The sequence below is a fragment of the Amphiprion ocellaris genome, chromosome 10 (assembly GCF_022539595.1).
Source record: "Amphiprion ocellaris isolate individual 3 ecotype Okinawa chromosome 10, ASM2253959v1, whole genome shotgun sequence".
NCBI classification, from domain to species: domain Eukaryota; kingdom Metazoa; phylum Chordata; class Actinopteri; family Pomacentridae; genus Amphiprion; species Amphiprion ocellaris.
Window position 1 is genome coordinate 36108510 of NC_072775.1, and position 26557 is coordinate 36135066.

General features: G+C 42.1%; 3 protein-coding genes and 1 pseudogene across 6 annotated transcripts in view; all 4 read right to left on the reverse strand.

The window, feature by feature from the left end:
• zmynd11 (zinc finger, MYND-type containing 11) overlaps window positions 1–8480 on the reverse strand; it is a 51192-nt gene extending 42712 nt beyond the window's left edge. For both annotated transcript variants that reach the window (XM_023264071.3, XM_023264070.3), the window contains exons 1-2: window positions 8283–8480; window positions 1625–1760 (exon numbers count right to left, since the gene is read on the reverse strand). In XM_023264071.3, the coding sequence (XP_023119839.1) occupies window positions 1625–1755 (131 nt within the window). In that variant the 5' untranslated portion in view covers window positions 1756–1760; window positions 8283–8480. The remainder of the gene's footprint in view (window positions 1–1624; window positions 1761–8282) is intronic.
• A 675-nt stretch (window positions 8481–9155) lies between these two features.
• Window positions 9156–17617, reverse strand: LOC111564488 (tripartite motif-containing protein 16-like). Its single transcript, XM_055014748.1, has 2 exons — window positions 17480–17617; window positions 9156–11842 (listed from the first exon to the last, which is right to left on the reverse strand). The coding sequence occupies exon 2, from the start codon at window positions 11680–11682 to the stop codon at window positions 10012–10014; it is 1671 nt and encodes a 556-aa protein (XP_054870723.1). The 5' UTR covers window positions 11683–11842; window positions 17480–17617; the 3' UTR covers window positions 9156–10011.
• LOC111564489 (zinc finger protein 260-like) lies at window positions 17547–24683 on the reverse strand. Of its 3 annotated transcripts, none has more exons than XM_023264084.3 (4): window positions 24438–24683; window positions 20866–21198; window positions 18855–19934; window positions 17547–17683 (listed from the first exon to the last, which is right to left on the reverse strand). In XM_023264084.3, exons 1-4 carry the CDS (start codon window positions 24622–24624, stop codon window positions 17679–17681), a joined length of 1605 nt encoding a protein of 534 aa, XP_023119852.1. In that variant the 5' UTR covers window positions 24625–24683; the 3' UTR covers window positions 17547–17678. The 3 variants fall into 3 exon arrangements, with proteins under 3 accessions (XP_023119852.1, XP_035801266.1, XP_023119851.3); XM_035945373.2 differs by having other exon boundaries at window positions 17556–17683; window positions 19443–19934; XM_023264083.3 differs by lacking the exon at window positions 17547–17683 and having other exon boundaries at window positions 18818–19934.
• A 505-nt stretch (window positions 24684–25188) lies between these two features.
• LOC129349928 (cilia- and flagella-associated protein 251-like) lies at window positions 25189–26127 on the reverse strand (annotated as a pseudogene).
• Window positions 26128–26557: the final 430 nt, after the last annotated feature.

Genomic DNA, 26557 nt, shown 5'->3' on the forward strand with positions numbered 1-26557 from the left:
GCAGGTCTGGAACCAGTTATGTCCTGTGAAGTAAGTCTGTTAAAGGTGTTGAATTAAACCAGAATTCTTCACCAGACAGACAGGATGTTCTACAGACCGTTCTCTCTCAGTGTCTAAAGGGTTTAATACCGAGTTTTTGTTTTTTTAACCAGTTTTCTGACTAGAAAAGTCGACTTGTTTGTGACATTTCAGTCATTTTCAAGTCAAACCAAGACTGCCCACGGCAAAGATCAAAGAGCTCAGAGAGGACTTGACGTTGGAAACGCCAAAGAGGAAGGAAAAGGTACCAAAAAAAACCCTGCCAAACAGTTGCAGGTCAGTGGCAACAGTGCAAAGTGTCATCAAGAAGCACCAAAAATTCAAAAACCTCAAAGGACCCAAGGTCGGAAGTCAGTAGTGTCATCTCAGCTTCCAGAAAAATCCAACAAGACATTGGAAACAATCCAAGGACTAAACCAAGACGGTCCTGAAGGAACCGAGTGGAGTGGTGGGACTCTATCAGGGCAGACACTCCATCAGATACTGAACCTAAATGGTCTCTGTAGACCAAGAAAGAACTCCTGCTTCAACCAAAGATGGAAAAACTCATCTGACATTTGCAAAGATGTCCCTAGAGCAAGACGAGAGCTTCTGGTCGTCTGTTCTGGGGTCAGATAGAACAAGAAGGGAGCTTTTTGGGCTCAGAGACGTGGCTTCCATCTGGAGAAAGAAGGGCAAAGCCTATGAGCCAAAGAACACGGTCCTACTGTGAAGCATGGAGGTGGAAGCATCATGCCGTGGGGCTGTTTTTCTGCTAACGGGCAACTTTGTGTCTCATTGTGGTTGTTTTTTTGGCTTTTTGTAGTGGTTTTGAGGCTTTTGTGGTTGTGTTGTCTCTTTCTGTCATCATTTTTTGCATTTTTGGAGTCATTTCATTGGCTTTTGTGGTTGCTTTGCATCTCTTTGTCATCATATTTTGGTAAACTGTGAAGCATGGAGGTGGAAGCATCATGCTGTGGGGTCTGGCAGCTTGGTTAAAGTGGAAGGCATCATCAGGAAGGAGCAGCAGATCAAGATTCTGGATGAACACCTCCAGCAGGCAGCAGAGAAGATGAACCTGGGAGAACGTTGGAGCTCTCAGCAGGACGATCTGAAGCCTTCAGCCAAGGAGGAGAAGAAACGTTCCAGGACGACGATGTTAACGTTCTAAAGTCAGAGTCCTGATTTAAACCCATGGAGAACCTGTGGATGGAGGCAGCATGGAAACCCTCCAACCTCAAGGATCTGGAAACATCTGCTCAGGAGGAATGGTCCAGAATTCCTGCAGATACCTGGAAGAAGCCTGTGAGCGATTAGAAAAGTGGTTTGGAGGCCGTGAGAAGATGAGATGAATCATTCTGGACAGTGTGACTTTTTGTTGTCACCTGTTGGAGATGCTTCTTTAAATTTTCCATCTTAAATAAATTGGCTACAGTTCCAGATTTGACCACATGTCCTGTTTATGTCCAATCTGAGGTGAAATACTGAAGTGGAACTGAAAAAATGAACAACTTTCTTGTATTTGACAGGAGAATGAATAACTGTGGAAGTGGGACGGCGTGGAGGGAACCTGGAGGCTGAAGGAGCTTCTGGAATCGGTTCTTACTTGGAGATCCTGTCCATGTTGGCGATCTGCTTCTGGTTGCGGATGACCTCGATAGACGCCCAGACGTATTGGACCACCTTGGGGTCGGCCTGCCTCTTCTTCACCACGCGGGACATGATTTCCTTGTTCATCTCAGCTGTGGAGAACAGAGAAGACGTCAGTCAGAACCACCTCAGAAAGACGAGATGGAAAAAAACTACCAACAAGGAATCATTTTAAACTGTTTCTAAAGCTGAACTGATCAATACTGGATTAATTATCAGAACAACTAACATTATTCCTGATCAGATTAAATTACCTTTAACCAGACATCTGATATTTAAGTCCCTACATTATCAGAGGATTCCAGCTCAGATCTTCAAACTTTTGGGACAATTTCTGCTCTACTGTCTCTGATCTGATTTTTAGAGCATAAAACAGATATTTAGAAACGCTTCTGTGAAATTTTAGATTCATTTATCAAATATTTTGCAAGAAAAAATGTTTAAAAACCACTTCAGCTGTTCTATTCTCTCACTAAATCTAAGTCTGTTTGATTAACAATATCTGAGGAAATATTAAAAATAAAAACCTGAAATCTTCTCTGTAATTTCTCATCATGTCACTGACTCAGAATCTACAATATCGGACAAATAGATCAAACAATCTCCGATTATTGGTGATTTGAATTTTGTGTCTCATCTTTAAACACTCAAAGCTGGAAATCGTCTCGTTTATTAGAGTAAAAACAAGCGTTTGCACAGAGAAAAGAAAAAGTCTTTCTGCTGTATTTTATGAGAAATATTCTCCAGAGTCCAGATGTTTGAAAAAGACCAACATCTGTTTTCACTGTTGGCCTCATTTCATCTCAAATCATCAGAATTCTACTAAAAATTCGTTTCCTCCGTTTCTGGTTTCCCTGAAAATGTTCTGTTCTGTACATTTTAACATCTATTTTATAATTACAGCATATAATTTGGACATTTAAAATGACATCTGTGAAATATCAGCTTAAAACATTTTCTAAAATCTGCCCGTCGACTCACTTTGTCGTTTTTTAATTTGAAATAAATAAATCTGAGTCTGTCTGATGAACAATATCTGAGGAACTGTTAGAGATAAAAACATGAAACTTTCTCTGTTATTTCTCATCAAGTCACTGATTCACAATCTGGAATATCAGACAAATACACTGTATTGCCAAAAGTACTGGCTCACCCATCCAAATAATCAGAATCAGGTGTTCCAATCACTTCCATGTCCACAGGTGTATAAAATCCAGCACCTAGGCTGCAGACTGCTTTTACAAACATTTGTGAAAGAATGGCTCGCTCTCAGGAGCTCAGTGAATTCCAGCGTGGAACTGTGATAGGATGCCACCTGTGCAACAAATCCAGTCGTGACATTTCCTGGCTCCTAAATATTCCACAGTCAACTGTCAGCTGTATTATAAGAAAGTGGAAGTGTGTAGGAACGACAGCAACTCTGCCACCAAGTGGTAGGACACGTAAACTGATGGATGCTGAGGAGCATAGTGCCAAGAGGTGGCCAACTTTCTGCAGAGTCAATCGCTACAGACCTTCAAACTTCATGTTGCCTTCAGATTAGCTCCAGAACAGTGCTTCAGCAGAGAGCTTCATGGAATGGGTTTCCATGGCCCAGCAGCTGCATCCAAGCCATACATCACCAAGTGCATTGCAAAGCGTGGGATGCAGTGGTGTAAAGCAGCCGCCACTGGACTCTAGAGCAGTGGAGATACCTTCTCTGGAGTGACCAATCACGCTTCTCCATCTGGCAATCTGATGGACCAGTCTGGGTTTGGTGGTTTCCAGGAGAACCATACTTGTGGGACTGCATTGTGCCAAGTGTAAAGTTTGGTGGAGGGGGGATTATGGTGTGGGCTTGTTTTTCAGGAGCTGGGCTTGGCCCCTTAGTTCCAGTGAAAGGAACTCTGAATGCTTCAGCATACCAAGACATTTTGGACAATTCCATGCTCCCAACTTTGTGGGAACAGTTTGGAGCTGGTCCCTTCCTCTTCCAACATGACTGTGCACCAGTGCACAAAGCAAGGTCCATAAAGACATGGATGACAGAGTCTGGTGTGGATGAACTTGACTGGCCTGCAAAGAGTCCTGACCTCAACCCCATAGAACATCTTTGGGATGAATTAGAGTGGAGACTGAGAGCCAGACCTTCTGGTCCAACATCAGTGTGTGACCTCACAAATGTGCTTCTGGAAGAATGGTCAAAAATTCCCATAAACACACTCCTAAACCTTGTGGACAGCCTTCCCAGAAGAGTTGAAGCTGTTCTAGCTGCAAAGGATGGACCCACGTCATATTGAACCATATGGATTAGTAATGGGATGTTACTTATGTTCATATGCCAGTCAAGGCAGGTGAGCGAATACTTTTGGCAATATAGTGTAGGTCAAATAATCTCTGATTATTATGTGAGATGAAATATGGAAAATAAAATGAACCCTTCATGAAAAGTTCCATCTTTGAGCTCATTAACAACGAAGTGAACCAGTGATATTATTCAGACGGCAGGCCGTCCATCCTCCAGCGTAGCCGATGTGTTTACCACCTCCTAGCATCAGTCTGGACACATCTGACCAGGAACTAAAAACTTCATCTATCATCTGGAAGGAAACTGCACTCCTAGCCGTAACATCTGGCCTCAAAACACCGCTTCAATCTCATACAAAAATAAAATAACGAGCTGAACATCCTAAAGTCTGATCCAAAGTCTGATCGACAGACAAACGACAAAAAAAGACAAAAAAAACACCAAAAACTAGACAAGAAACAACAAAAATGAGACACAAAACAACAAAAACTGGACAAACTGTGCATGAAACAAAACAATAAATTAGACAACAAAGTTACAAAACAACAAAAAAAACAGACAAAAAACACAAGCGAGACAAAAAGGAAACAAAAAACAACAAACATGAGAAACGACAAAAGTTAAGCAAAAAAGACACAAAACAACAAAAATTAGACAAAATATTACAAAAACGAGACACAAAACAAAAAATGGACAAACTACACAAAACAAAGCAAAAAATTAGACAAAAAAGATAAAGCAACAAAACAATGGACAAACTACACAAATGATACAAAAAATTACAAAAGAGAGGAACAAAATGTAAAAAAATAGACTAACACCACAAGCGAGACAAAAAAGGAAACAAAATGACAAAAAACAAGAAAGAAAACAATAAAAACATGAGACAAACAACACAAAAACACACAAAATTTAGACTAAAAAGTTGCAAAGCAACAAAAAAATGGACAAATGACAAAAATTTGACAAAAACTGACAAAAGCGAGAAACAAAACAACAAAAGTCAGACAAAAAGCAACAAAAAGACAAAATATTACAAAAATGAGACACAAAACAACAATAAACAATCTAGTATTTTACTTTATGATCTAAACAACTTGTCATGGTGTAGAAATGATTTTAAATTTATAGTTTTACTAATTTCCAATCTGCAGTTAATGTTTTCTCTGTAATGTTTACAATTTACAAAGTCGTCCTGCATGTTGGACTCCCCTGATCTAATGGTTTAAATCTTAGGTTTCATTCAGAGATTCTCTAATATTTCCTGTATTTTCTGGCATCATAACGGTGATTTAGATCCATCCAGGAACCCTCCGTCCATCTGAGAACAAACACCGTTAAAACTACTCATTAGATTTATTCTGGAAACTCACAGGAAGCATCCTGAAAAACCAGCAACAAATAAAACTCTATTCTTTATTAAAATCTTAATACATTTATTCATTTATTATTAGATAATTAAAGCAGCAACAAGCAGTTATTTCTATTTTAGTTAACCCTATGAAGCCCAGGATATTCTCTGGTTAATTTCACATTTAATCTCTTATTTGGTTTGAACAAAAGAATGAAACCAAGGAAAACAGATCTATTATTTTCTAAAAATAATAAAAAATAATAAAGCTGTAATTTACTACAACACATGATTTCTCATGTTTAAGTGCAAATGGGTTTTTTTTTACTCAGTTCAATAATCTTTCATATGATTTTTTTAATTAAATGAAAACACTAAACTTATTAAAGATAAAAACCTGAAATTTTCTCATCAAGTCACTGATTCAGAATCTGGAATATCAGACATTAGACCAATAATATCTGATTATGGAGGAGTTGGAATATGGCTTTAATATGAAATATTTGGTCACAGGAAGGAAAAGAAACTTATTCTCACTGAACTACCTGACTGAGCAGGTTTGTTCTGGAGCAGGGGTGTCCAACACGCGGCCCGTGGGCCAAAAGCGGTCCTCCAGAGGGTCCAATCTGGCCCTCAGAGTGTAAAAATTCCAGAGAAGACATTAACTGCAGATTGTAAATTAGTAAAACTATAAATTTAAAATCATTTCTAGACCATGACAAGTTGTTTGAATACTAGATTGTACATTGTTCTTTTGTGTCTGACTTTTTGTCTTTTTTTGTAGTTTGTTTCATGTCTTTTATTATTCTGTTTCCTTTTTGTTTTGCTTGTTTTTTGTAATTTTTTGTCTCATTTGTGTCCATTTTTTTGTCGCTTTGTAACTTTTCTGTGAATTATTGTCTTTTGTCTCATTTTTCTAAACATTCTGTCTTGTTTTTGTGTTTGTTTGTTTTTTTGTGGTTTTGATCCTCCAGTAAATCCTCTATGGTTCAGTTTCAGGTGACAAAATGTTGTGTTTCTTTGTTGACACTCTGTGATCTGGAAGCTGTAATGTGGAAATGATAAACTGAATTTATTTTCTTCATGAATTCAAGGTTGTTCATGATGTTCAGTAAAAAGATAATTCCTTAAACGGAAGCATTTTGTACCAAAACAAATGAATTATTAGGAGTTATTTATAGGTTATTATGCTGTTGTTTTACTGGTTTTACTGGAGATCAGACTGGACTGAGATGAGTTTAACACTTCTGATTTAGAATCTCTAAATAAAAATGAGACTTCAGGTTTTTATCTTTAAGAGTTTCCAGTTTTTAATCTGTGTGTGTTTCCTGGAACCTGATCTTTCCTTAAAACACTCTTTAACAAGAGGTTCTTCTTCTTCTTCTCCAACAGATAAAGTTGTTTTCATCTGTTTAAATTCTGATTTTACGTCTTTATTTCCAGCCGTGCATCAGTTCAACACACAGCTGGTCAGAATAAAACAGTAAAATAAGCAGAGGGTAGCGGACTGATAGAACAAAGCTGCATTTCAGGACATCTTTAACATCGCTGGAGAATAAAACGGTTGAAAACGAACAACAGAAACCAGATTTTAACTTCTACATGCTGTGTTTTTACTCACTGGTCAGACTGGGAAATTGGCCCAGATCCCAGCATGGCTTCACCTGAACCAGTACCTTTTATTTACCAGTTAAAACCTCTTTAAAGGACCAGTTCAACCACCACAGAGTGACTGAGATGTTATTAATGCATAGAAATGACTTGATTTCATTCAGAGTCTTATTTTGGAGATATAACCTACCAGACAAAGGATTCATTCTTTATTTTATTTATTAAACTAATCCATTAATCATGTTATTTACAGCCCACATAAAGGATATATCTCCATATATCTGGTTTTGTCCAGAGATACTCTGTTTACTGCCATAGAGGAGTAAAGAAAGTAGAAATATTCACATTTAATCTGCTGGAGTCGCAACAATTACACTGTTTTCCCTAAAATAAAAATACTCAAACCAACTTATAGATGATCAGAACAGTAGTAAAGGCATTTATTAGCTTTTAACTGATGGATGTCCAGACTGTCTGGTCCAGAGAAAAGCGGCTACTGACCGGTAGAAACCCAGGATCCGTTTTTAACACAACACCGGAGACAACACACCGGACAGCTCCTCTGATAATCCCCCCAAAACCCTGCCGCGGTCTGGGTTAAATCAGCTGTGACGGCCGCTCCGCTCGGAGGAGGGCTTTAGCACACACCGTTAGCCCGCTAGCAGCCACCGGGCCGGGACCTGTACCGTCACCGGAGCAGGTGTTCCGGGACAAGACACCTGAATTACCTCAGTTTGACATAAAACCCGACAACAAATCATATTTACACAACACACAACCGGAGCTGGGGCAACAAAGAGTGCCGCGGAAGGCCACAGGCACCGTCCGCCGCTAGCATGCTAGCTAACGGCAGCTAGGCAGGACAAAAGGGCCGTTTTAGTTCCACATTAATTCACTAAATCCAGTTAGTCTGGAGGGACTAATACGGAGCCGGGACGTGTTTACAGAGAACTAGGCGGCTGGTTGGAGACACAGGTACCGAGAACCAGGCGGCTGGTTAGCTTCCAGACATGCTAACACCCTGAGCTAACCACGTCCATGGTTAGCTCAGGGTGTCTGGCAGCTAACCGCAGCTAGCCGGCTGCTCCGGTGTTACGTAGCTGCCGTTAGCGGGCCGCCAGGCGAACCAAGCCGAGTGTCACCGAACACAAACAAGACCCATAATCACGGACACGACTCGCTGGTATTTCGGGGGACACACGAGGCTAGGTGGGCCGTCGCCGAGCAGCCCGGACGCGGCCGGCTAATAGGCTAGCCGCTCGTTTGTTTTGGAGGGCGCCATGTTCCCGGTCCTCCATCACGGGGCGGCCAGGACCCCGTTAGCCGCCCGGCCGCGCTCGCCGAGCCGCGAGGAATCGAACTCACCTCCGCCTCGGGGTGACCGCAGGGTCCGGCCAGTTTACATCCGTGTTCCTCCGTCCGGCGGGTGGAGGTATGCGTGTGTCCGGCTCGGTGTGCTGGGAGGTAAATACAGACGAGCCGAGCTGCCTGGAGCCGCAGGGAGAACTCTAGTGGTGGAATCCGGCTCACTGCAGCCTGCAGCCGGGCAGTTAAAGGGCCGCTCCGCCCGTTTATCAGCCCGGTGAGGCAGCCGACAGCCTCACCTGCAGCCCACAGAGGTGGTTGGTTCCTCTGGGTCACGGAACCGACACACGTGGACCCTTTACCTGGAGGTACCGAACCAAAGGAGCCCCTTAATTAACATCATATTTACTAGATGAAGTGAATAAACTGCTTGTTTTCTAATTAACTGACCAACATTTGAGCAGCCGCTCTTTAAAAAGTGGATTTAGTGACAATAAAAGGCCTAAAAAAACTCTATAAACAGACAATAAATAAAAATAAAACACACAAACAGACAATAAATAAGAATAAAACACACAGACGGACAATAAATAATAAAACACACAGACGGACAATAAATAAGAATAAAACACACAGAGAGACAATGAATAAGAATAAAACACACCAGCCCACTGAAGAAGCAGTTCTCCACATTAACAGACGCTCAGAAAACAGCATTTAGTTTGTTAATTGTTGTTGTTGTTGATTTTTTGTTGGTGGAAAACAGAACAACTAAAATGCCTCCTTGTTTTGTTTTTGTTGTTGGTCTAAAATGAAGAAAGCAAAAAATATTGATTTGTTTATTTTTGAAAATGAAACATGATCATTTTCTGTTGTTGGTTTCAAATAGAAAAAAAAACAAAAATGTATTCCTTTTGTTGTTTTAAAGCAGAACAACACGACTTTTTCTTGTTTACTTGTTTTTATTTTGTAATTTATACATCATAATTCAGACCTTTTACCTCAAAACAAGTTTGGCAAAATAGCAAATAATGAACAAACCCTCATATTTATCAGATTAAATGAAAAATAATAAAAACAAGCATTAATTTTCAGATTAACAACCAGCATACATCTCATTATAAAGCTGATGAATCCAACAAACCCCAAAACCACCAAACACAGACATTAAACAGGAAGAACATGTCAAATATTCATATTTTCTGCTTTTTCTCACTTTAAAATTACAGGAAATGTATATTTTTAAAAACAAAACAGGCAACCAGACCGACAGGATGAAAACAGCTGTTTGAAATCAAAAACCCTCATTTTAGATTTTACATTTTCCCTCAATAAACTGAAACAATCATGAAAAGAAACCCTTTAATCCAGTTCTTCATTAGTCTCTATAATCAGAACCGTCCCTCTGCTGGGATCTCTATTGATGATTAACAAATGTCCATCTGTGAATAAAAGAATGTTTAAGGTTCCCCTGAAGAAGAAGCTTTTCTAACTCCAATGCTCTGGAGTTCTGTGGATGAAATTTACAACTCATCAATGAGGAGAAAATATGCAAAACACAGCGACGTTGCAGAAAAACCAGCAGCTTCAGTGATTAAATCAGTCTACAGAACCTCAGACTAACCTTCACTTCTAAGGTCAGAACTTTCAGATGTTCTTCATGCAGCGTTTTTACACCATGTCTACGTTAGAGCAACGCTTTAGACCAGAACATCAGAGGAAACAGCAGCTGAGAAATGAGTCTCAGATCATAAAGAAACAGACCCTTAAACTCTTCACCTCTGTGACTCTACTTCAGTTTAAGGATCTCAGCTGTGTCTCCACCATAATAAACCCAGAGTCCAGCATGTAGCGGCTCAGTGAATGTGGTCCGGACTCTGTGGAGGAGAGTCATGGTTTCAGAGATGCTGTAGAAGGACAGAATACCTGCACTGTGATCCAGGTAAACTCCTACTCTGGAGGAATGAGGACCTGAGATGGGAGTTTGGATGTTGTTGTACCAAAATCCAAAACTATTGTCATAATATCCTAATGCCCAGGATTGGTCATTACGTCCAAATCCAATATCTCTTCCTGTTCTACTGATACTCTTGTATGCGACTGCTACATAAAATCCTCTTCCTGTCCTCTCCACCTCCCAGTAACAACGTCCAGTCAGACTCTCTCTGCTCAGAACCTGAGACCATCTACTGAATCTGTCTGGATGATCAGGATAATACTGTTGTTGTTTCACTCCTGTTATTTTTCTGTCTCCATCAGATAAAACCAACCATGTGTTTGCTGTGTTTGGATCCAGAGTGATGTCACATGAATATCTTAAGAATCCAGCTCTGGTCTTTGGTTCTGGTTCTGGTCCTGACAGTAAAACATCTGGCTGAGTGATTGTCAGTGAGATGTTTGTCCAGGTGTCCTTCAGAATGTCCTCTAGTTTACCTCTGAGTTCTGACACAGCTGCTGTCACCTCCTCAAAGTGTCTCAGAGGACGGATGTTGATGCTGGATGAGTGTTTGAACTCACTGAATGCTGACACTGAGGGGAGGTTGTGGAGAAACTGGCTGTGATCTGGTGTATCTGAGAGCTGCTTCAGCTCAGCGTCTTTCCTCTCCAGATCCCTGATCTCCTGCTCCAGCTTCTCCTGAAGCTCTTTGACTCGACCCTCTTCAATCTCCTGCTGGGATCTGATCTGCTGCTCCACCTCAGAGCTTCTGTTCTGGATGAGATGGATCAGCTCGCTGAACATCTTCTCACTGCCCTCCACTGTTTTATCAGCAGAGACCCTGATGTCCTTCAGCTCCTGTTGAAGCAGCTTCACATCTTTCTGTCTGTCCTGGATTCTCTGCTGGATGTTCAGTTGACCCACCTCCAGCTCTTTCTGCCTCTCAGTCCTTTCTGCTGCAGCTGAGACTGTGTCGTGGCCTTTATGTTCCTCCACAGAGCAGAGATAACAGATAAACTGCTGATCAGTACGACAGAACATCTTCATCACCTCATCATGACGGGAGCAGACGTTCTCCTGGAGGTTCTTGGAGGGCTCCACCAGCTTGTGCTTCTTTAATGGAGGTACATCATAGTGAGGCTGAAGGTGTTTCTCACAGTAAGAAGCCAAACAAACCAAACAGGACTTGACAGCCTTCATCTTCCTCCCAGTGCAGAAATCACAGGCCACATCTCCAGGTCCAGCATAGTGGTGGTCAGCAGGAGCAGCTTGGAGTCCAGTCTTCTTCAGCTCCTCCACTAAAGCTGCTAACATGGTGTTTTTCAAAAGAACGGGCCTCGGTCTGAAAGTCTTCCTGCACTGAGGGCAGCTGTGGATTCCCTTCTGGTCTTCATCCCAGAAGGTATTAATACACGTCATACAGTAGCTGTGTCCACAGGGAATAGTCACCGGATCCTTCAGTAGATCCAGACAGATGGAACAAGAGAAGGTGTCTTGGTCCAGCTGAACTCCTTTCTGAGCCATTTTCTCCTCTGAGCAGCAGCGACTGACTGAGTTTCATTTCCTCGTAGCTGAAACTGTTCTGAGCTCTGATCTCTATGTCATGTGTTCCTGCAGTGAATAGTTCCACCCCCCTTGGTTCCACTTCCATCATGCTGGTTCCACCCATCCACACAGTGCAGATCTAGAGGGGAGGAACCAGGAGGAGGGAGGGTTGTCAGGCCGATTCATTCAGGAAGACACTGAGAGTTTAACCCAACAGGCAGAGAACGCTCCCACAACACTGGATAACATTACTACAACCATCTGTAAAGAAAACACTTCAATCAAATGTTTAAAGAACGTCTAAAGAACATTTTCATTCCCAGTAATTTTCCCATGAAGTTAGTATGTTTTAATGACAACATTCAAAGAATGTTGTCAGAACATAGATAATGTTCTGAGAAACATTCTCAAACCAACATTCAGAAAGCATTTTCCAGATGTTCTCGAGCCTCAGAGGATTTCTAATAAAACGTTTCCGTAATGGTTTATATTAGCAGGTGGTACGTTCTTTCTGCAATGTTCTGAGGATGTTTCAGGGATGTTGTTGACAGAACACATCACAGAACGTTCTCTATTAAACATTCTTATAACATTACGTGACAACAAAGTTGGAAAGTTCTCAAATCAACATTGAAATGTTTTCCAGATGTTGGGTCTAGAACCTTCATTTGGAACCATTTCTTTACCACGTCTGATGTGTGTTTGGGCTCATTGTCTGGTTGAAACATCTAACTGTGTCCAAGATCAACCTTCTGCTGATGGTTTTAGGTTCTCCTGAAGAACGTGGAGGTGATCCTCCTTCTTCATTATTCCATTTACTTTGTGTAAAGCTCCAGTTCCACAGAGCACGATACTGCCACCACCATGCTTGATGGTAAGTTTGGTGTTCTTAGGGTTAAAAAAAGACCCGCCCAAGACAGTCTGAAACCAGTCCCAAAAAGATCTCAAACCAGGACTGAAATCAAACCTAAACTGGTCCAAAAATGTTTAGAAACAGTCTGAATACAGGCTGAAACCAGTCCTAAAGAAATCTAAAGCCAGTACAAAATCGGGACCAAAACCAGACCTAAACTACTCCTAAAAAAGTCCAAGACCCGCCAAGACCGTCTGAAACCAGTCCTCATCCAGTCCCGAAAAGGTTTAAAGCCCAGACCAAAATCAGGACCTAAACCAATCCAACAAATGTTCAGAATACTGCCACCACCATGCTTTGAGGTTAAAAAAAGACCCGCACAAGACAGTCTGAAACCAGTCCTAAACCAGTCCTAAAAAGGTCTAAACCCAGGACCAAAATCTAACTTAAACCAGTCCAAAACATGTTCAGAACCAGTCAGAATACAGTCTGAAACCAGTCCTGAAGAAGTTCCAAACCAGTATAATATCGGGACCAAAACCAAACCTAAACTACTCCTTAAAAAAGTCCAAGACCCACCAAGACCGTCTGAAACCAGTCCTCATCCAGGACCAGATCCAGAGTAAAACAAATCCTAAACCAACTTGAAATCACATCGAAAACCAGGAGAACCAAGACTGGAACCAAACATAAACCAGTCCCAAGAAATTCCAGAACCAGTCCAACATCCAGTCTGAAACCAGTCCAGAAGCTCTTCTAGAAACCCCAGAGCATGATACTGCCACCTCCATGCTTGGTGGTAGGTTTGGTGTTCTTTGGGTTAAAGGCTTCATCTTCAGTTTTTGTTCCATCTGACCACAGAACTTTCCTCCAGAACCTTTTCTTTGTCCATGTGATGAGTGGAGCTTTAAGGTTCTATTTCTAGAGCAGTGGGTCCTCAAATTTTTTCTGTCACACAGCCCTGCATATATATATATATATATATATATATATATATATATATATATATATATATATATATATATATATATATATATATATATATATATATATATATATATATATATATGCAGGGCTGTGTTATTTTATCTGATTCCATTTTGTTGTTTTTCACAGTAAAGATCAGGGGTGTCAAACTCATTTTAGTCTAGGGACCACATAAACCCCAATCTGATCTCCAGTGGGCCCCACCATTAAAATCACAGCATAATAACCTATAAATAACCACAACTCCAACTTTCCCCCTTTGTTTTAGTTTAAAAAAAGTACATTCTGAAAATGTTCACATTTAATGAACTATCTTTTTACAAAATATTATGAACTTGAAATTTCTTAAGGAAAACAAGTTCAGTTTCAACAGTAGCCTATTATGCCTCAGTTCATCATTTACACATGCATTGTAACTGCCAGATAACAGTTTATCTACAAAAACACAAAACATTCAGTCACAGGTATCTGGAACTGAACAATCTAGTATTTTACTTCATGATCAGAACAACTTGTCAAGTTCTAGAAATGATTTTAAATTTACAATTTTACAAATTTACAATTTACAGTTAATGTTGTTGTAATTTTTATCATTTGTAAAGTCGTCCCGCGGGCCTAAATGGACCGTCTGGTGGGCCGGTTTTGGCCCGCAGGCCGTATGTTTGACATTGCTGGTAAAAATAATTGGAGGAGATGAGCCGAGTACGTGACGTGATCAAGTACGCTGGTGTTCCGACTGCACATTAACGATGCGTTCTCCCGTTCTCAGGAGTCTGTACTTCGAAGTCTGAACGGCCAGTGCATATACCATAGATATATACAGAAGATCATTATTATTATTATTACTATTTATATCTATGGCATATACAGTCTATGGGGTCAGCGCAATTTAGTATTGTTGTACGCCGCGAAAAACAGGCCGACGTTAAAACAATAGTTCAGCTAATTAGTGAAGGATCTTTTCCTCCCAGTCGCCCGCGCCCCTCTTGACATGCCTCTGTGGCCCCCAGGGGGGCGCGCCCCACTATTTGAGAAACACTGTTCTAGAGGAAGAACTTCCTTCTTCATGGATCCTCTAGAACCCTGTGGACACTGACAGCTGTGTTCCAGAAGCTTCTCATTCATCCAGACCTGCTTTCTGATGGTTCCTTGTTGACTCTTGACCATCCTGACCAATGGTCTCTCAGCAGCAGGTGGTAGTTTGTGTTTTCTTGATGGAGGCAGTAACACACCTGGAGCATGAACTTTATTCTGACAAACAGATGATTCTGGATCTGAAGCTGCTTAGAAATGGCTCCAAGTGACTTTCTGACTGGAATAATTAGACGTATTTCCAGTCATCTCGGACAGTTCTGGAGTCAACCTGGAAAATTTTAGAGTCACTTTGTGAAGTTTTTGAGTCATTCGTTGAGTCAACTTTAACTGTTTTTGTGTCAATTTGGGAAAGTTTTTCAAAAATTTTATTCATGTTTTAGTCAATTTGAACAGTTGTTGAGTGAATGTAGACATGTCCATCAGTCTGTTTGGACCAGTTTTACATCATCTCAGGCAACTTTTTAACATTTTTAGACATATTTCCAGCCACCTTGGACTATTTTAGACTTGTCTTTAGTCACTTTGGTTAATTGCTGAGTGAATTTATGTCCATGTAGACATCTCTGCAGTTCAGGCTGTTTTTGAGTCAATTTTGACAATTTGGGGCAATTTTTGCATCACCTTTGGTAACTTTTAACTTCAAGTCAATGGTTTTCTTCTTCAGATGTTTGCTGAGCTCCTCAGACTTTCCCCCTGTAGAGTTTGAGTCTAATGAGTGGATCTAATGGTTCTATTTAAGCTGGATCAGAGGAGTCAGCAGCTGTAGTCAACTGGAATCACTCAGGAGGAGTTAAGAGGCCATGAAACTAAGAAAATTAGATCAACACAACTTTCTACATCAACAGAACTGATCATTTAAGTTGCTGTTTGTATATTTACAGAACAGATTTTATTGTATTTCCAGAAGAACTTTAATAAATCTATGAAAGAATCAGAATTATTGTTTATTGTGACAAAGATTCATGTTTAAGTGATTCCATCATTGAAAATTCAGAGTGAAAAGAGTCATTGGAGACTCAAAAGTGTATTTTATACAAATAGATGTAAACTTTATTGACATTAATATTATGTGTTGATTTAATTTGGATGAACTTCATTTGATGACCTTAAATTAATGGTGTGAACTGAATTAGAAGTAAGATCTACTAAATATCCAGCAGAGTGGATGTTAGGTCCTGTTAATGTAGAAAATCTTCCAGCTGGTGTTGAGCGGTGTGACCACTGAGAGGCGACAGAGCTCCATGTTTTCAGATTTAGACTTTCAGCAATGTTCCTCAGGAAGCTGCTGGTTCTGTTCCATCTGGTTTTATTTTGAAGTTCAACATTAATCCAGCAGTGAAAACACAAACACTCTGGATCATTTTTAATCTTTGTTGCACAGATTTAGGAACAAACTGATGTTTCTGAATAAGACCAGTCCAGAGAAGCTCCAGGAGCTCCAAAAGTCCGGTCATGAAGCTGAAGGTGAGATGGTTCTGCTGGTTCCTCTGAGAACTTCTGCACTAATTAACTTCCAAATTGTGATTTTAAGTCAGAATTTTTGGGAAAAAAAAAGGAGGTGAGAAGTCTGAATTTTAAATCCGAAATTTGAGATTAATATTAAAATACTGTGGAAAAAAATGTCAAAAATCTGAGTGTAAAGTCAGAAATATGAGGTTAAATTTCAAATTCTGTGTGAGAGTTTTAAATCTTAAATTTGAGATTAAAGTCAGAATTTCATCAAAGAAAAAGGTCAGAATTCAGAGTTTAAAGTCAGAATTTGTTGGAAAAAACCTCAAAAGTCTGAATTTTCACTCTGACCTGTGAAATTAATGTCAGAATTCGGTGACAAACAGTGAAAAGTCTGAATTTAAAGTCGGAAATTTGAGAATAAAGTCAGAATTTGATGGGAAAAAAAACTGAATTCTGAGTTTAAAGTCAAAATTCTGAGTTTTAGATATGGAATTTGAGATTAAAGTCAGAATTCTGTGGAAAAAAGTGAAAAAAATCTGAGCTTAAAGTCAGAAAGAAGAATCATCATGGATCTTTTCTGCCTCCTGACTTTCATAAAATTTTCCACCACTCGGTCGGTTTATTCCATGTCGAACAGAAACCAAAGCTGTGTTGGTCAGTCTGTGTTTAAACCCTTTTCTAATCTCAGAGCAGAACCAGATTTTTTTATTCATCTTTTCACGGACTGGAAACAGATAAATGGAGGAAGATAAAACTAAAGGATGACTGAAAGGCAGCACTGAGGCTTTCTGTTCACCAGGAGTTTGGTGTGAAGTTGATGGAGGGTGGAGGTCAGCCATGTGGTCATGCAGGAATAAAAGCAGTGATTCTGTGGAGCAAAGAACGTTTGAACTTTTTAAACTTTGCGGTTTAAACTGGTGTCTGAAGCAGAAGTTGTGATTATTGAGCTGCATAAAGGCGCGCAGCCTCTAATGAAGTCTGTGTTTCTGGAAAAACAAAGAAAAGTCAAACTGAAGCTCTAATGGCATCAATTTAAGGCCAAGTAGAAGAGAAAAATACCAAAATAGATCACAAGAGTTCAGAAAAACGTAGGAGTCTGAGAAAAACGCAAGTATGAGATCTCTGCTGTTAATTTTGGGGTTTTTTTGCTCTTTAACTGTGCAGCTGACTGAACAGAAGAGGATCCTTTATTTATTTACTGGACTGTGGAGAACTGTGAGGACCAGCTGCCACCTTTCCCTGACCCGCTTCAGATTATCCCTGGATTCTAACGGCTTTTACGCAGCGTCAAACCGGAGCGTGTTCGAGTCCTTGGGTGGATTTTCTGACTCTATGTTGAGGAAGAAGTCACCAGCAGCAGAAGAACTCACCAGCAGCAGAAGAACTCACCAGCAGCGGAAACGTCCACAGACACCAGCTGAACACCAGGAAGCTCTCCATGTCGGCCCGCAGGTGGAACCAAACACCTGGCTCCCGGTCCTTCCCGGCGCGTCCGCGGCTCTCTGCTGCTGATCCGCGTCCAGACCGAGGCACCGAGCAGAGCCGTCAAGTTCCCAACGACGAGCAGACTCATTTCCGGTGCTGACTTTCAAACTAAACATCACAAAACAAAACCGGAAACTGTCCAAAATAACTGAAAAGAGGTCAATAAAAACAAAACAATATGTCCAAAATGATTGAAAATTTGGACAAAGTCAATAAAAACACATCTTTCACATCTGACTCGTGGTCTGAACATCTCAGTTTGATCTGAGCCTAAACTCCGAGTCTCCCTGAACCACGGCTCCGTTTGAAGACTTGGACTCGCTCCAGATCAACCTGAAACATGGTTTGGTTCGTTCCCAACCTGAAAACATTTACTACACATTCAGGTCAGCTGTTCAGGACGTTATACGAACATTAAATGGAGATCACTCCTGCAAACAGGGACCTCCTCCACACCATCCCACTGTGAGGCATGGTGGTGGCAGCATCATGATGTGGGGAGGCCTATCAGCCCATAGGGACCTCCTCCATCTTCTACCGGGCTCAGGAGGTCATCAGTGGCTCATTAATGATGGTGGAACCTACAGAGGTTCATGGACGCTCAGCCAGGAGACCAGAGTTTGACGCTACTGACACTAAAGCTGGAGTTTTTAGCTGAACTTGTTTTGTCTTTTGATTTCACTCACAGATTTTACTTTTATTTTCAGTATTTAGGAGCTTAGGAAAGGATCACGGCTTTGGTTATCGTACTGTGATGTTCACCACATCTTACCGTTAGTTTATTAAACAGTATGGATGACAGTACGGCTACTAGAAGGTTGAGGAGGTGTCTGCTGACTCAAACGGTGTTTAAGTATTCAGCTCCTTTGGTAGTTTTCCTCTTTTATTGCTTCTCAACATTGAATCAAGGTTAATTTAGTCTTTATTTGGACCAGAATTTATAACATGTCAAAGTTAAAACTGATTTCTGTAAATTAAACATTAAATATAAAAAGTAAAAGAAGTTGTGTGCCCCCCCCAGATCCTGACTGAGGGAGTCACTGATTTAAACTTTTTTTGTTTGACATTATTTTGTAGAAATCTGTTATCACATTGACATGGAAGTCTGTTTTGTAAATTCTTGTCAAAAAAGTCAAACTGATGGTGATCTAATATCAAAAAACAATAAAAGAGGCAAACTTGTGAGGACCTTGAATAGTTTCTATCATCACTGGACATGTTTCAGCCGTAGTTCTCTGATTATTTCTTCTACTGATGTTTCAGGACAGCGACTTCTCACCTGCATGAATTCTCAGATGGACTTTCAAATTCCCACTTTGACTGAAGCTTTTCCCACAGGTTTCACAGGAAAACAGCTTCACTCCGGTGTGGATCGTCGTGTGTCTTTTCACTGCTGATGTGGAAGAAAACCTTTTCCCGCAGGTTTCACAGGAGTACGGTTTGTCACCTGTATGGATCCTCACATGGACTTTCAGATCACCACTTTGGCTGAAACTCTTCCCACAGGTTGGACAAGAATGCAGCTTCTCACCTGTGTGAGCGGCTGTATGCGCTTTTAAAGCTGAAAGGTGACTGAACCTCTTCCCACAGATGTTACAGAGGTACGGCATCTCACCTGTGTGAGTTCTCATGTGGACTTTGAGGGACTGGCTGTAACTGAAACTCACCTCACAGGTGCTGCAGGTGTAGAGCTTCTCACCTGTGTGGATTGCTGTGTGCCTTTTAAACGCTGAAGGGTCTGGAAATCTCTTACCACAAGTGTTGCATGAATATGGTTTCTCAGCCGTGTGGATTCTCATGTGAACAATCAAATGATTACTCTGACTGAAACTTTTGCCGCATGTTTCACAAGTGAACGGCTTCTCACCTGTGTGGATTCTCTGATGTATCTTTAAATTGGACTTATGTTTAAAGGCTTTTCCACAGAAGTCACATGTTAAAGTCTTCATTCCTGTGTCAGCATCACATCTTCTCTCTAACATGGGAGGCTGGCTGACATTGTTGCTGCTGTTTGTGTCACGTCTCTTCTTTGGCTTCAGCTCTGTGTTTCTCGTTGATTCTGAGTCTAGAGGCTTCCTTCCTTCCTGACCTGGGATCTGAGCTACAGGAGAGCTGTGAGAGACGAGCTGCTCACTGTCAGCTTCACCGGACTCACTTTCTTCATCAACAGTAGTAACCATAAAGGAATCTGTCTCCTGCTTCAGGACAAGCTGCTCTGCCTGCTGACTGGTGCACAGTTCCTCCTGTTCCTCCTGTTCCTCCTTCATCTGTAGAGGCTCTGGTTCCTCCTCGTCCAGGCTGGAGTTCTTCTCATGGCTACTGACCTGCTGCTCCAAACAGACATGTTTCTGGGGGAGGTCTGGAGGGAAAACAAACGTATGTCAGTCATGTCTGTCTGCCGCTGAGCACACTGAGCTAGTTTAAACCTTTGCAGGGTGAAAAAGGAAACTAATTATTTGAGAGCAAAGGCTGTGTTCTTTAGTCTCCATGGTTCTATCCAGGAGTTCTCAATTCTACCATCACTGACCTCAGAAGTAACGAACTGTGTGACTAAATTCCTTTGTAGAAACAGGTTTTATCTTTGACATGGAAGAGTCTTTTACTAAATTTTTGTCAAAAAGCCAAATAAACTGTCCATGATTCAAAACCTGAGAAGGGATAAAAGACATTTCCATAGGGGGTAGAACATTTTAGATCAACGGTAGAAATTTGTATGAATCATAGAACCCATTTCCAAAAACGTTAGGAGGCTACGTAAGACATAAATAAAAAAAACAACAAAAATCTAAAGCCTGTATTTAATTAAAACATTACAAAAACAACATAATAAATGTTACAACAGCAAAATTTTAGATACATTTTTTAAATGACTGCTCATTTGGAATTTGATTCCAGCAAGACCTTTTAGAAACCCATCAGCTGAAGTGAGCAGAGGAGGCGGTGAGCTACAGGTCTACAGGTGTCTACAGGTGGAACTATGTGGACAGAACGCTCACATCTCTGCTGCTGGGAACGTTAAAGTTGCCACAACAGATTTCAAAAGAGGAACGCTTATTAATAAACTATCCAATTTCCTACAGATACAGACCAACAAAATGAAAAATATAGAATCATATTTAACTAGGTTTCCCCTGGTGTCTAATCACAGAGGAGATTTAAGGTTATATGTTCAGAGTTTATAAGGAGAAGCATTAATGGTGTTTACTACAGCTGCCCCTAAGAACAAATGTAATGTAGAGCTCTGATGATGATCCTACTTGAGTTATTCAGATCATTCTAGCTGCACATACCTGCTGTGTCAGACGTGATTTCGGGTTTCCAGATGACATCAAGCAGTCTGCGCTGCCGATCAATCTCCTCCTCGTACCGAACAATTGTTTTTTCAAAGATTCTGAATATTTCTCCAGAGAATTCTTCACATTTGGACTTGCACTGAAATAGCATAAAGGTATATGCCTCCTGGTTCCGTACCAGGTGCGGTCCATCCAGACTGGTGCAGAGTTCCTCCTGTTCCTCTTTGATCTGTAGAAGCTGAGGGTCCTCCTGGTCCTCCTGGTCCAACCTGGAGTTCCTCTCCTGGTTACAGAGATGCTGCTCAGCGAGAACCTCCTCCTCTCTACAGTCTGGAGTGAAAAAGGGAAGAGGTTACTAACTCAGTGAGTCAGAGTCAGATTGTGGTGGCTGTAGGTTAAAAAGACGTCCCCCTTTCAGAGAAGGCTTCCAGCTCCTCCTGGAGGACCAAGGAAATCCCTTCAAGAAGCTCTGGGTCGACCCAGGGCTCTTCTCCCACTTGGACTTGTCTGTAAAACCTCCAAAGGAAGGCACCGCCGAGGAGGCAGAAAATAGACATCCAGATATTTTCTAGTTTTAACTCGGGCTGAAGAATTTGTAGAAAACATCTAACTGTAGTTTCTCTGACAAAGAGCGTGATTTGATTTTTCATTTTATTTTCTTCAAGCTTCAGTTCAATAATCACCATGTTGAATGGAAGATCACCACATGAGACACCATCACTAACCTGAACATCACAGCAGACACCCACAGTCCAACTGGGATCAGAGTGAAACCTGGTAGCATTATGGTCTGGAGATGGTCCAGAGCAGCACATAAACTGGTTCTGGAGATGAAAAATGTGTGTTTTCTGGAATAAGATGTTGCAGCTGAATCATGGAAATCTACTTTAAATGAAAAGTAAATCTCCTTCACCTCTGTGGTTTAGGTGAAATGTCAGAGTTCAGCTCCTCAGATGAAATGTGTCTGAAAACCAGAGAAGAGTCGCTGCTGCTTTACTTCATTCTGTGTTCTATCTGCTCATTGTGGTGATCTGTAGGACACTGCATCAGAATAAAACACAGATAAATGAAAAGGTGTTTCTCTGGAGGAGATATTTGTGCCTGAGCTGGAAATATAAACGGTTCTGAACGTTTGTTTAAACTGAATAACTGTGACCAAACAAATGTCTGTAGTTTAATCAGGCCTGGAACTTTAAGTAACTGATTATCTGTGAACATTTAAATTCACTGCTAACTAGCTGCTCATTGGTTTGAGCGTTTTCAAGAGAAGAATAAAGTGGAACATCTCTGATGTTTTCTGGTTTCTGTACTCCTCCATGATGCAGAACTTTTATCTTTGGGTCGTAAATAAATCAGGACGTCTGAGACGAAAATAAACACAGGCAGACATTTATCACCTTCTGACATTTTATAAAACATCCATCATCATCATAATCCAACTACCCATCCATCATCCATCATCCATCCATCCAACCATGCATCCATCCATCCATCCATCCATCCATCCATCCATCCAACCAACCATTCATCCATCCAACCATCCATCATCCATCCATTCATCCATCCATCTAACCATCATCCAACCATCCATCATCCATCCATCCAACCATTATCCATCCATCCATCATCTATACATCCATCATCCATCCAACCATCCATCCATCCAACCATCATCCATCCATCATCCAACAAACCATCATCCATCCATCCATCAATCCATCTATCCAGCCATCATCCATCATCATCCAACCATCATCCATCCATCCATCGATCCATCATCCATCCAACCATCATGCATCCAACCATCATCCATCCATCCAACAATCCATCCATCCACCCATCCATGATCCATCTGACATATTATAAAAGATCATCATTATCATCCAACCATTGACCCATCCATCATCCATCCATCCATCCATCATCCATCCATGAGCCATTCATCAACCATCCATCATCCATCCATCCAACAATCCATCCATCCATCATCCATCCATCCAACCACCATCCATCCATGATCCATTCATCCAACCACCCATCATCCATCCAACAATCCATCCATCATCCATCCATCCAACAATCCATCATACATCCATCCAACAATCCATCCATCCATCCATCCATCCAACCATCCATCATCATCCATCATCCATTCAACCATCCATCATCCATCCATCCATCCATCCATTCAACAATCCATCCAACAATCCATCATCAACAGTCCATCCATTCATCATCCATCCATCATCATCCATCCATCATCCATCCAACAATCCATCCATCATCCATCCATCCATCCAACCATCCATCCATCATCCATCCAACCATCCATCATCCATCCATCCAACAATCCATTCATTCATCATCCATCCAACAATCCATCCATTCATCAATCCTCATTAGGATCATGGGGGGTGGAGTCTATCCCACCTGACTGAGGGTGAAGGTTCACCTGGACAGGTAACAGCCTATCACAGGGCTATATAGAGACAAACATTCACACCTACAGACAGTTTACAATCACTGATGAACCTCAGCATGTTATTGGACTGTGGGAGGAACCTGGAGAACCCAGCAGGGAGAACATGGAGACTCCATACAGAAAGATCTCAGAACCAGTGATCTTCTATCTGTGAGGCGACAGTACTAACCACTGATCCACTGTGCTAACCACTCATTCTGTAAAGCAGGAACAACTGATCTCTTGATGCACTGAGCCCTTCTCTAACTACCTATGTATTTATTATGTACCATTATTGTATTACACTCACTGTTTCTCCCTGTGTCCTTTCTCCGAGAGTCCCTGATCCCAGAGCTGGATGCTTCAGATCTGTGGTTGTTCTCCCACCAACTGTAACCCTCTACCTCTACCCCTCCACCTCTATCCCAATACCTCTACCCCTCTACCTCTCTATCTCTACCTCCATCCCTCTATCTCTACCTCTCTACCTCTACTGTATCGCTCAACCCGTCCGGCCAGCAGCAGATGGGTTCCCCCACATAAAGATCCAGGTTCTGCTCGAGGTTTTTTCCCTGTTAAAAGGGTGTTTTCCTGCCACTGTCGCCTTTTGGCTTGCTCTGGGGGTCAGGCATATGGGTTCTGTAAAGCATCTCGAGACAATTTGACTGTAATTGGTGCTATATAAATAAAATTGAATTGAATTGGATTGATCTATTCCTCCTTAAATAATCCACAGATCAATGGGTGATGGAACTAGATGATTAGAGGCATGTAAAGGACAACTGGACACCTGGACAGATGTTTCCATGTTCCTCCTACAGACCTTCACACATGTTAGCTTCTGTCTTTACTCTGTACAGAACTCTGCCTTTATGTGTTCTAGTTTTTTGGAGGTTTAATCTGTTGCTGGATCATAAACCTGAAGATCCAACATGTTGTTCTTGCTGTGTCTAATAAAACATCTAGATGGGTTCTAATTTAGAACCCTGAGGAGACCAGAACCCGGCCTGCTGTCAGCTGTTAGCCCGTTAGCCTGTTAGCTCCCGGCTACACGTCCTGCTGCTTCCTCCCGTGTCTTCGTCACTCTGCGGGTTCTGCGTGGACTCACCTGGATCCTGGCAGCTTCTCGGTGGTCTCCAGGGGAGGTCCAGCAGTCTCCGCTGACGGTCCAGCTCCTCCTCGAACAGGAAGACGCTGTTTTCAAAGTCCGTGAAGATTTGCTGAGCAGCAGCGACCAGCCGCTCTCTGATCACATCCCTGAGCTTCTGGACGGAACTCATCCTGACTGCAGACATTCAGAGGTTCACCTGAGACACCAAGTCCTGCAGCTCAGACACAGCAGCAGACTTCCTCCTCCTCCTCCTCCTCCTCCTCCTCCTCCTCCTCCTCCTCCTCCTCCTCCTCCTCCTCCTCCTCTACCCTCCTTCTTCTTCTGTGGTGCTGCTGCTTATCTTACTTCGTTTACTTTTGTTGTTGTTCTGCTGCAGCTTCTCCTCCTTCTTCTTTTTTTCCTCCTCCTCCTTTTCTTCTTCCTCCTCCTCCTCCTCCTTCTTCTTCTTCTCCTCCTTCTTTTCTTCCTCCTCCTACTCCTCCTTCTTCTTCTCCTCCTTTTCTTCTTCTTCCTCCTCCTCCTCCTTCTTCTTCTTCTACTCCTTCTTTTCTTCCTCCTCCTACTCCTCCTTCTTCTTCTCCTCCTTTTTTTCTTCCTCCTCCTCCTCCTCCTTTTCTTCCTCCTCCTCCTCCTTCTTCTCCTCCTTTTCTTCTTCCTCCTCCTTTTCTTCCTCCTCCTTCTTCTTCTCCTCCTTCTTTTCTTCCTCCTCCTCCTTCTTCTTCTCCTCCTTCTTTTCTTCCTCCTCCTCCTTCTTCTTCTCCTCCTTCTTTTCTTCCTCCTCCTCCTCCTCCTCCTTCTTCTTCTCCTCCTTTTCTTCCTCCTCCTCCTTCTTCTCCTCCTTTTCTTCTTCCTCCTCCTCCTCCTTTTCTTCCTCCTCCTCCTCCTCCTTCTTCTTCTCCTCCTTCTTTTCTTCCTCCTCCTCCTCCTCCTTCTTCTTCTCCTCCTTCTTTTCTTCCTCCTCCTACTCCTCCTTCTTCTCCTCCTTTTCTTCTTCCTCCGCCTCCTCCTACTCCTCCTTCTTCTTCTCCTCCTCCTTTTCTTCCTCCTCCTCCTCCTTCTTCTTCTCCTTTTCTTCTTCCTCCTCCTCCCCCTCCTTTTCTTCCTCCTCCTCCTTCTTCTTCTCCTCCTTCTTTTCTTCCTCCTCCTCCTCCTCCTTCTTCTTCTCCTCCTTTTCTTCCTCCTCCTCCTCCTCCTCCTCCTTTTCTTCCTCCTCCTCCTCCTCCTTCTTCTTCTCCTCCTTCTTTTCTTCCTCCTCCTCCTCCTTCTTCTTCTCCTTTTCTTCTTCCTCCTCCTCCCCCTCCTTTTCTTCCTCCTCCTCCTTCTTCTTCTCCTCCTTCTTTTCTTCCTCCTCCTCCTCCTCCTCCTTCTTCTTCTCCTCCTTTTCTTCCTCCTCCTCCTCCTCCTCCTCCTTTTCTTCCTCCTCCTCCTCCTCCTTCTTCTTCTCCTCCTTCTTTTCTTCCTCCTCCTCCTCCTTCTTCTTCTCCTTTTCTTCTTCCTCCTCCTCCCCCTCCTTTTCTTCCTCCTCCTCCTTCTTCTTCTCCTCCTTCTTTTCTTCCTCCTCCTCCTCCTCCTCCTTCTTCTTCTCCTCCTTTTCTTCCTCCTCCTTCTTCTCCTCCTTTTCTTCTTCCTCCTCCTCCTCCTTTTCTTCCTCCTCCTCCTCCTTCTTCTTCTCCTCCTTCTTTTCTTCCTCCTCCTACTCATCCTTCTTCTCCTCCTTTTCTTCTTCCTCCGCCTCCTCCTACTCCTCCTTCTTCTTCTCCCCCTCCTTTTCTTCCTCCTCCTCCTTCTTCTTCTCCTCCTTCTTTTCTTCCTCCTCCTCCTCCTCCTTCTTCTCCTCCTTCTTTTCTTCCTCCTCCTACTCCTCCTTTTCTCCTCCTACTCCTCCTCCTTCTTCTCCTCCTTCTTTTCTTCCTCCTCCTACTCCTCCTTTTCTCCTCCTCCTTTTCTTCCTCCTCCTCCTCCTCCTTTTCTTCCTCCTCCTCCTCCTCCTCCTCCTTCTTCTTCTCCTCCTTCTTTCCTTCCTCCTCCTCCTCCTCCTTCTTCTCCTCCTTCTTTTCTTCCTCCTCCTACTCCTCCTTTTCTCCTCCTACTCCTCCTCCTTCTTCTCCTCCTTCTTT